Genomic DNA, 10970 nt, shown 5'->3' on the forward strand with positions numbered 1-10970 from the left:
TTTTTCTTGACTTTAGTTAAATATTATTATTATTATTATTATTATTTTTGTTTTTGGTAGACGAGAGAGAGGAAAATGAATATATAAAATTAAAAAAACTAAATAACTTTTACTTTTTGGCACTTAGCATTTGGAGAGCCTTATTGATCAAAATTAAATTTGAAATATAGTAGAAAGCTTGTTAAATGACTTTTTTTTGTGAGTTTTTTCAAATTTTTTTTTTTTTTAAAAAAAAAAAACCAAATTTAAAGAGTTTAATGTGGGCATTCCCGATAGAGGAACCAAATGATACTTTTATCTAAATTGGTTAATCAGATTTGTAAAAATCTTCACACATTGGATTAGCCAAAATGCAAAATGGATATTTGATTGGATCAGCAAAAAAAAAAAAAAAAACAGCTACATGTAGCAGTACTTTTCAATTGAGCAATTTTATTTTTTATTGTTTCTCTCACTTGTTTTTTTTTTTTTTTCCCAAAACTTTTTCCATTTTTCAAGAGATCATTATGAGAATATTCTTTCACAATTGTTAATAAAAAGATATTTAAATGATATGAATGTTAATCGGATGTATGAGACATTTCAAAATCCATTAGCTAAACTAGAAATTGAAATATAAGAGGTCAAATTAAAAATGGCCCCAAACTTTGAGGGGGTAAAGTGTAATTTTTCCTAACTGAATTTTTCCTTTAAATCTCATGTTTTAATAACAGTAGTTATAATGCTTAGAAAAATAATAGCAACCGTTAATAGTTATAAAAATATTAATACATGTTAATGACTAAAAGAGCCAAAGAAAATTGATTTTAGCTAAATATTTATTTATTTGATGAATGATTAAGAAATTAATTACGTAGCGGCCTATCATGTATTATGAATATGATATTTGTGCTTCTATAAGCCTTGGATGTAGGGCTGTTAAGAGAGCAAGCTGCTTGTGAGCGAGCTCGGGCTCGGCTTGTACTCGACTCGAATATTAAATGAAGCGTCTCGTGAACACGAATCTTGGCTCGAATATTAAACGAAGCTAGCTCGGCTTGACTCGGCTAAGCTCGTGAGCAGCTCGTATAAGGCTCGAATTGGTAGTTATTCACATAATTCCTCATATTAATATTAAAAATTGATGATTTTTTTTTTTTTTTCTAATAGCATCATTTTATTATAAAATGATGCATATCATTTCTCTTCGAAACCAAGTGCCTTGTTGTATTGACTCGAGTTCCATACTTCGCTATCCAGACTAAGCAAATGCTTTTATGCAAGTTGGCTTCTTGAGCCGTTTCAGAGTACTTCAAGTTTAAATTTATAATAAAAAATTAAATTAATTAAATTAAATATAAGAGCAAGCTCGTGAGCTGGCTCGGCTCGATTTATTATGAGCTCGAGCTCGATTTTTTGGCTTATCCTTAAGCTTAGCTCGAGTAAAATTTAAACAAGCTGAGTCCAAACAAAAGAAGCTCGCTCAAACTCGGCTCATTTATACCCCTACTTGAATGTTTACCATCGGGGGCGGTTGAGACTTGAGTGGGGTCAAATGCCCCCCTCAATTCCAAAAAATTTCTATTATTATCTTATAGGATTTTTTGAATTCCCTAATTGCACACCCTCACTCGTTCATTAAGGGGCATATATTTTTCCTAGAGGATCGAGCTTCACAACTCGCGGACGTGAAATATATATATATATATATATATATATTTTTTTTTTTCTGTTCACCAGTTCAAAATTAAGTTTTTATAGACGATGAGTCGAAAGTTGAAAAATATGAGAGGTTGAAGATGACATCTAAAATGCACCGTTTAAGAAATAAAAAAAAGCAACGTCTTACTAATGTTTTGAGAAATACTGTTTAACGCCTAGAGAGGCAAAAGCGTGAAATATAAGGCGGCATTTTTATTTATTTATTTTTGACATTTTTGCCAATAGTTAAAACTCTACCAGTTAGCGTAAAACAAAAAAATTCTGCCACTAAGTAATTTGAGAAATCGTGTCACTAACCAAAGCAATATAAGTCTTTATTTTATTTTTATTATTATTATTTAGGGTTAAGGATGGGCTTCCCGAAACTTGCGATTTAAGAAAAAATTATTTCATATTATTTCTTAAAACATTTCAATTACGTAATTAAACTTATACATTGATTAAATTTGATATTTTTTTAAATTAATTATTTGTGGATATATATTTGTTGTTACATAGTTTAATTGTACGTACGAAATATATAATTATAGTTAAATAATATTACATAATACAAAGAACAACAATGATTCTATTAAGATCTAATTAATTTAGCTTGTGTCGAGTAGATTTAACAAATGTGTTAATAGATCATTGCTTAAGAATGTTTTTATTTTATTTTATTATCATCCTATTGTTGATATGTTTTAAATAATAAATAAAATTTGTTGAATTGTTTATTTAATTTGTTAATTATATATATATATATTTTAATATTTTTAAATTATTTATTAAAAAAAACTCTGAAGAGCCCTCTAAACTATAATTATAGGTCGCCACCGCTGACCATCGTCCTCTATTCCTCTTCTTCTAGAAAGAGAGAAGATTGATTTCCTTTAATTAGTTCGAGTTTTGTTTGGGTAAATTATTAATTGGTTTGTACTTTAATATGAATAATATTCACTACGTTTTCTTCCCCTTCACGTATAATATGGGAAAAGTACGTGTGGTGTGACGTAGCATACAAATATGCCGAATAATTAAATTAATCATGCAATTATGCGATTAACAAAAAAAAAAAAAAAAGAGCCCATCTAGTTGGACATTTATAAAAACCTACACACAGTCGCCCACCATAATCGTCCAAACATTACCCATCAGACAAAAGACGAGTAAGAAAAGTAAGTATGCTGTTTCTCCAGCTCCTAGCCTCTTTCTTTTTCCTTCTCCTTCTTCCCTTCCTTTCCATCATCTTCCTTAAAAGAGCTTCAGCACGCAAAAAGCAGTCATCTCCACCACCCTCCACCGCCATCAGCCCCCCAAGATCCTACCCAATAATTGGTTCGTTTCTGGCCGTGGTTGCTAATTGCCACCGCCGTCTCCAATGGCTTACAGACATCCTCCAAGTCACCCCCTCCGCCACCTACGTCCTCCACCGCAGCATCGGCATACGCCAGGTCTTAATCGCCAACCCGGCCGTCGTCCAGCACATCCTCAAGACCAACTTCCACAACTACGGCAAGGGAGATTTCAACGGAACCCTCAAAGACTTCCTCGGCCACGGTATCTTCAACGTCAACGGCGAATCCTGGAAATTTCAAAGACAAGTTGCCAGCCACGAATTCAACACCAAATCCATGCGCAAATTCGTCGAGACCGTCGTGGACACCGAGCTCTCCGACCGCCTAATCCCTATCCTCACCTCAGCCGCCACCACCGGAACAGTCCTAGACTTCCAGGACATTCTTCAAAGATTTGCCTTCGATAATGTATGCAAAATCGCTTTCGGATTCGACCCGGCATACCTCTTGCCCTCTCTTCCACAAACCAAGTTCGCTCAAGCCTTTGAAGATAGTGTCACGATCAGCAGCGACAGGCTCAGATCATTCATCCATTTCTTTTGGAAAATCAAGAAGCTTTTGAATATTGGGTCCGAGAAGCGCCTGAGAATCGCAATTTCAGAAGTTCAAGAATTTGCAAAGAACATAATAAGGGAAAAGAAGAACGAGCTCAGAGAGAAGTCCTCGCTCGATTCCGTCGACCTCTTGTCAAGGTTCTTGAGCTCCGGCCACTCGGATGAGAACTTCGTGACCGACATAGTGATAAGCTTCATACTTGCTGGGCGCGACACAACCTCCGCGGCACTCACATGGTATCTTTGGCTACTTTCTAAGAACCCGCGTGTCGAATCCGAGGTTCTCAAGGAAATCAGTGAGAAATCTGAGGCGACCGCCTTTGACGAAGTGAAAGACATGGTGTACACTCACGCTTCTCTGTGTGAAAGCATGCGGTTGTACCCGCCTGTCGCGACGGACACGAAGGAGGCTGTGAACGACGACATTTTGCCGGACGGGACGGTGGTGAGAAAGGGGATGTTAGTGACGTACATACCGTACGCAATGGGGAGAATGGAGACGCTGTGGGGGTCTGACTGGGCGGATTTTAAGCCGGAGCGGTGGCTGGAGAAGGATGAGGCGGAGAATAAGCACTGGAAGTTCGTTGGGAGGGACGCGTACACGTACCCGGTGTTCCAGGCGGGGCCGAGGATTTGCTTGGGGAAGGAGATGGCTTTCTTGCAGATGAAGAGGGTGGTCGCGGGGGTTCTCAAGCGGTTCAAGGTGGTACCGGCGCTTGAGGAAGGTGTGGAGCCGGAGTTTGTTCAGCAATTGACTTCCAAAATGAAAGGTGGGTTGCCGGTTAGGATTGTGGAGAGGGAAGAGAAAGAATGATTGAATGGATTCCTAAGACTTTCTGCAGCTTAACTGTGGAGCTTTACTCAGCAGAATTTCTAGCTGTATAGATTTTTGGCTTTTTAAAAGTTTTTCCTATGCGGGTAGGCTTAAGTTGTTATCTTCTGTTCTTTACAATCATTTTCATTCTTCCTAAAAAGATCATTAGAGCTATTGAACAAAAGTTTAATAGGTTTTTATGGAATGGGAAAGAAGAATGTGTAGCTAAAGCAAAGGCTTCCTAGCCTGATCTTTGTTTTCCTAAGAAGGAATGAGGTTTGGGATTAAAGAAGCTTGAAATTTGGAATCAAACTTCTATGCTTGGGCATATTTGGAGTATTTTTGCTAGGTCTGGTTTTATTTGGGTTGCCTGGGTTAGAGAAAATCTATTAAAAAGAATGGAGTTTTTTGAGTGTAGGTATTTCTCATAATTGTTCTTGGAGTTGGAGGAAAATTTTGAAGCTGAGATATATTGCTAAAAGGTTCTTGAAGTTCGAAGTTGGGAATGGGATAACATTCATATGTGGCGGATTTGTGGCATCCTACAGGAGTTTTGATTAAGCAATATGGCTTTAGGGTTGTTTATGATACTCAAAGTAATATTGAAGCTAAGCTGTCTTCTGTCATTTGTAATGGAGATTGGTTTTGGAGATCAGCAGGATCAGAAGCTCTAGTTGATATTCAAGCTAGGCTTTCAGAAGTTTGTTTAGGCTAATGTGATAAGCCAGTTTGGACTATTTCTAAAAAAAGTGTCTATGTTAGTATAGAGACTTGGGAAGCCCTTAGAAAGAAGAATGCAGAGGTTATTTGGTGGAAGATAGTTTGGTTTCTTCTTGTTATTCCTAAACAGGCTTTTATTTTGTGACTTGCTATGAAAGATAGGCTACTTACAGGTGAGAGATTACTCAAATGGGGTTATAAGGGTGAGGTTCAGTGTTGTTTCTGCCATTCTCAACTGGAAACTCGTGATCATATTTTCTTTGAATGCAGCTTTAGTTTGAGAATTTGGAAATATTGCATGATTCGTTGCAGAATTGATATGCCTCATGTGATTTGGGATGAACTTGTGTAGCTTGGCTGTAATAAGTGGGGAAAGAACTCTCTTAAGTGCTTGATATGTCAGTTGGTTCTTGGTTCTGTAGTTTATAACCTCTGGTGTACTAGAAATGAACTTAGACATGATGGTGTTTCAAAAACTGAAGAGCAGCTACTTAAGTAGATTTTCTAGGAAGTCAGGGCTAGAATTGCTGTAAAAAGAGGTTTTCCTAGAACTGGGAGAACCTTTTGTTGTGTTCTTTGTGAAACTTGCCTTCTGCCATCCTCTGTAATGTTGGCTTGTAATTTTTTTTGTTTTAATCTGTAAGGGTTGTAAGGGGTTGTTCTGGTGTTGAATAGTTGCTTGTTTGTAGGTTTTGTTTTCCCTTATTTTTGCTTTGTAAGGGGTTGTATTTGTGTTTTAGTGTTGCTCTGTTTTGAGCTTAGGTTTTAATGAAATAATTATTAATAAAAAATTTTTCTAAAAAAAAAATGAATGATTGGTGGGCAAGGCTTTCAGTTTGGATAATGGATGGGGTTTTATTATTATCTTTGTAATTATAGTACTAGGTTTTACCTTTTCATTTAAATTTTGTATTGCATTTTCAATGAACTTTTAATGAGTTGGTAATCATATCAATAAAACATTAATTATTCCAAAAAATTTACAACTATTTTGAACAAGTAATATTTATGATCAAGATATATAATTAGATGTAATGTGATGTGTAATATTACTTGAAGTTAAAAAATGGGATTGTTTTTTTTTTTGGTCTTTTATTTATATAATTTTATTTCGCTTTTTCATTCTTGGCCAGAGAGAAAAAAAAACGTAGCTTTTTTTATGTTTATTTTGATGAGCTTTGCTAAACTTGGTGATTCCTTTTCTGTTGCTGTTTGTCAACTTGTGCCTTGAGGAAAAAAGAAAAAGAAAAAGAAAAAAAAGACATGATTGTTGTGGGCACAAAACTCAAAGCTTTAGGTGGCCTAACTTAATAATGCAAGCAGAGTAGAGCAATGTGGTTCTGTCATGTTAAGAAAAGTTGTGAGAGAGTTGGGAGTTCCGATCATAATGCATGACTGCTTAACCACGGGATTCACACAGAAAGCAAAAGAAATCACAAATGAAAATTAAAGGGCCTAACATTTGCTTCCTCACAACCACAAATTAAGGATCAAACTCTAAGAAAGCCCATTAATTACAACATTGAGATCAAAGAACTTGTGAAATAGAGTAGAACAAACAAGCAGAACATCAAAGCACATTTATTCGCTGCGACAAACAATAGTAGAATTTCGGAAACAATCAAAAAGTAGGGCATTCTCTCCCTTTTGCTTCACCCATCTCACCTCACTAAGAAAAAAATAAAGAAAAAAGGAACCACAGATTTCGAACATGAAAACTAAAGTTGTGTTGTGAGGAGATGGAATCAGGAAATGAAGAAATTCATAATTTTTTTTTTTTTTTGACATGTCCACACAAGGGAAGGGAGAGGAAGGATTCGAACTAGTGACCTCCGCTTCATTAGGCGTGGTCCACAGCCGATTGAGTTACCTCCTTGGGAACAAAAAATTCATAATTAAATGAAAAAAAATAACAATAGTGAAATAAAAGAAAATAAACACTCAACAAGTGATAGTGCTCATTACTCAATAGTTTTTTTATTAAAAAGAAATTAAGAGCTAATAAATACTGACCAGCCCAATAACAATACTAAACTTTATACTTATTTACTGCATCCATTAGCAATAATTTTTTTAATAGATGAGAGAAGAGTACATACCGAAATACAAACCATTTCACATTACACGTGGATCTTTTCACTGTCTATGAGGAAGATCAAAGAAAAGGAAGATTCGCGCTTGGAGACCTTGAATCTGACCAAATCTTAAAGAAAGGTGAGCACTGGCTACTGTCACGTCAAAACTAAGTTTCAGGGAAATAGTGGCCATCTATTCCTCTTTCTTCTAAAAACAGAGAAGATTTTTCCTTTCCTAATTCGACATTAATCCCATATGAATTAAGGAGCCAAGTTTGAATTTGGTAGTGTACGTCAACGACCCTTCTTATATATGCGAATGTTACAAAAGCATGCACAACACTTTCCCATAAACTAATCATTTTCTATTTGGACACAAGACAAAATAATTGTGCAAAGATGTCTGTACATTAACAATATGAGACTTGGTCATCAACATATTGCCGTGTTGTTTATTTTGACGTTGGCTCTGTTCAGATTGCTTGCGTGACATTGAAAGCTTAGAGAATTTATGTTAAGCTCTTTAAATAAAAGGTAAGTTTGACAGAAAAATTTGCTTTTTTTAATTTTAAAGAGTCATTTTTAAAATAAACCAAATATCTAACTCTCTATATTTTTCTCGACTTTAGTTAAATATTATTATTTTTTAAATTTTTTAATTCATTTTTTGTTCTTGGTAGACGAGGAGAGGAAAATGAACATATAAAATTAAAAAACTAAATAACTTTCACTTTTTGGCACTTAGCATTGGAGAGCCTTATTGATCAAAATTAAATTTGAAATAGAGTAGAAAGTTTGTTAAATGACTATTTTTGTGAGTTTTTTCAAAATTTTAAAGAAAAACCGAATTTAAAGAGTTTAATGTGGGCATTCCGAATAGAAGAGCCAAATGATACTTTTATCTAAATTTGCTAATCAGATTTGTAAAAATCCTCACACATTGGATTAGCCCAAAAAAAAAAAAAAAAAAGATACATGTAGCAATACTTTTCAAGATAGTCATTTTATTTTTTATTGTTTCTCTCACCTGTTTTCATTTTTTTTCAAATTTTTTTTCATTTTTCAAGAGATCATTATGAGAATATTCTTTCACAATTTTTAATAAAAAAATATTTAAATGATATAGATGCTAATCGAATGTATAAGGCCTTTAAAAATTCATTAGCTAAACTAATTAAACTAAGTTTTGATAAAGTTACTTTGCATACAAATTTGGCCTTTAAAGAATATGGATTTATTTGACTAAGGAATATCTCCACGTTACTTGACATATTGGCTTACGTAATAAAATCTACCAGGTGGGAATCCATTTATATCCTTGGACCAGTATTCCAGAAGTAAATTTCTAAAAATCTGAAAAATCAGGTTTAGCATTATGCAATTAAGTAATTAACAACAAAAAAACAGAGCCCACGGAACCCACTTGGACATTATAAAAACCCACTACAACATTTCCCATCCGACAGAACACGAGTCAGAAAGATCTCAGATCGAAAAGAGTTGTCCAAACAGTAACTATGCTGTTCCTCCAACTCATAGCCTCTTTCTTTTTCTTTCTCCTTCTTCCCTTACTTTCCATCCTCTTCCTTACCAGAGCTTCAGCATCTCCACCACCCTCCACCACCACCAGCCTCCCAAGATCCTACCCAATAATCGGTTCATTCTTGGCTGTGCTTGCTAACCGCAACCGCAGTCTCCAATGGATTTCAGACATCGTCCAACTCTCACCCTCCGCCACCTACGTCCTCCACCGCAACTTCGCCACTCGCGTGGTCTTAACCGCCAACCCAGCCGTCGTTCAGCACATCCTCAAGACCCACTTCCACAACTACGGCAAGGGAAATATTTTCCCCCAAACCCTCAAAGACTTGCTCGGCAACGGCATCTTCAACGTCGACGGCGAATCCTGGAAATTCCAAAGACAAATTGCCAGCCACGAATTCAACACCAAGTCCCTGCGCAAGTTCGTCGAGACCGTCGTGGACACCGAGATCTACGACCGCCTCATCCCTATCCTCTCCTCAGCTGCCGCCACCGGAACAGTCCTAGACTTCCAGGACATTCTTCAAAGGTTTGCCTTCGATAATATTTGTGAAATCGCTTTCGGATTCGACCCCGCATACCTCTTGCCCTCTCTTCCACAAACCAAATTCGCTCAAGCCTTTGAAGATAGTGTCCAGATCAGCGGCGACAGGTTCAGATCATTAATCCCGCTCGTTTGGAAAATCAAGAAGCTTTTGAATATTGGGTCCGAGAAGCGCCTGAGAATCGCAGTCTCAGAAGTTCAAGAATTTGCAAAGAGCGTAATAAGAGAAAAGAAGCACGAGCTCAGAGAGAAGTCGTCGCTCGATTCCGTCGACCTCTTGTCACGATTCTTGAGCTCCGGCCACTCGGATGAGAATTTCGTGACCGACATAGTGATAAGCTTTATACTTGCTGGGCGCGACACAACCTCCGCGGCTCTAACATGGTATCTTTGGCTGCTTTCGAAGAACCCGCATGTGGAATCCGAGGTTCTCAAGGAAGTCAATGAGAAATCCGAGGCGACCGCCTTTGACGAAGTGAAAGACATGGTGTACACTCACGCTTCTCTGTGTGAAAGCATGCGGTTGTACCCGCCTGTGGCGGCGGACTCGAAGGAGGCCGTGAACGACGACGTTTTGCCGGATGGGACAGTGGTGAAGAAGGGAATGAGAGTGACGTACCTACCTTATGCAATGGGGAGGTCAGAGGCACTATGGGGAAAAGATTGGGCGGAGTTCAAGCCGGAGCGGTGGCTGGAGAGGGAGGAGACGGAGAATAGGAAGTGGAGGTTCGTGGGGAGGGACGCATACACGTACCCAGTGTTCCAGGCGGGGCCGAGGATTTGCTTGGGGAAAGAGATGGCATTCTTGCAGATGAAGAGGGTGGTCGCAGGGATTCTTAGGCAGTTCAAGGTAGTTCCGGTGATAGAGGAAGGTGTGGAGCCGGAGTTTGTTCCGCAGTTGACTTTCAAAATGAAAGGTGGATTGCCGGTGATGATTGTGGAGAGGGATCAGAAAGATTTTTTTGGATAGGTAAATGCTTTTAGTTTGGATAATGGGGATGCGTGGGATTGTTTGTTCATATATATATATATATATATATATATATATATATATAAACCCATTATTTATTCCAAAAAATTTACAAGCATTTTGGACTATTTTTTTATTTTATTTTTTATGATCGAGTTAATTGGATGTTAATTTGGATAATGGATGGGGTTTTATTATTATCTTTGTAATTATAGTACTAGGTTTTACCTTTTTCATTTAAATTGTGTCTTGGATTTTCAATGAACTTTTAATGAGTTGGTAATCATATCAATAAAACATTAATTATTCCAAAAATTTTACAACTATTTTGAACTAGTAATATTTATGATCAAGATAATTAGATGTAATGAGTTGGTAATCATATATATATATATATATATAAAACGAGTTTTGACGTAGAGAGTACTTAGAATGGCGACACTTGTCCATATTTTTTAATATTTGAAAGTGCTTAGAAATTGCGACACGTGTTCATGTTTTTAATATCTGAACAGTTTTTTTACTTTTACCCACCGTCATTAATTAGCGTAATTAATTGTGTTGATTATATTTCAAGAGTTTTTCATACATAAATTATTCAATAAGTTAAGCATTATTAATGTCCGAATCATAAGGAAACAAATAATTTAAATGAAATTATAACCTTTTTTTTTTTCACCCCAACAATATTTTGTTTAAATTTTAAATTTTTT

At 36.4% G+C, this 10970-nt stretch overlaps 2 protein-coding genes across 2 annotated transcripts; both read left to right on the forward strand.

Annotated features, from left to right (window-relative positions):
* The first annotated feature begins 2846 nt into the window (after positions 1-2846).
* On the forward strand, positions 2847-5860 carry LOC132166142 (cytochrome P450 94A1-like). Its single transcript, XM_059576914.1, has one exon. The coding sequence runs from the start codon at positions 2865-2867 to the stop codon at positions 4404-4406; it is 1542 nt and encodes a 513-aa protein (XP_059432897.1). The 5' UTR covers positions 2847-2864; the 3' UTR covers positions 4407-5860.
* Positions 5861-8674: 2814 nt separating this feature from the next.
* On the forward strand, positions 8675-10332 carry LOC132166248 (cytochrome P450 94A2-like). Its single transcript, XM_059577030.1, has one exon. It carries the CDS (start codon positions 8719-8721, stop codon positions 10255-10257), a length of 1539 nt encoding a protein of 512 aa, XP_059433013.1. The 5' UTR covers positions 8675-8718; the 3' UTR covers positions 10258-10332.
* The last annotated feature ends 638 nt before the right edge of the window (positions 10333-10970 follow it).

Source organism: Corylus avellana, chromosome ca11, assembly GCF_901000735.1.
Source record: "Corylus avellana chromosome ca11, CavTom2PMs-1.0".
Taxonomy (NCBI): Eukaryota; Viridiplantae; Streptophyta; class Magnoliopsida; order Fagales; family Betulaceae; genus Corylus; species Corylus avellana.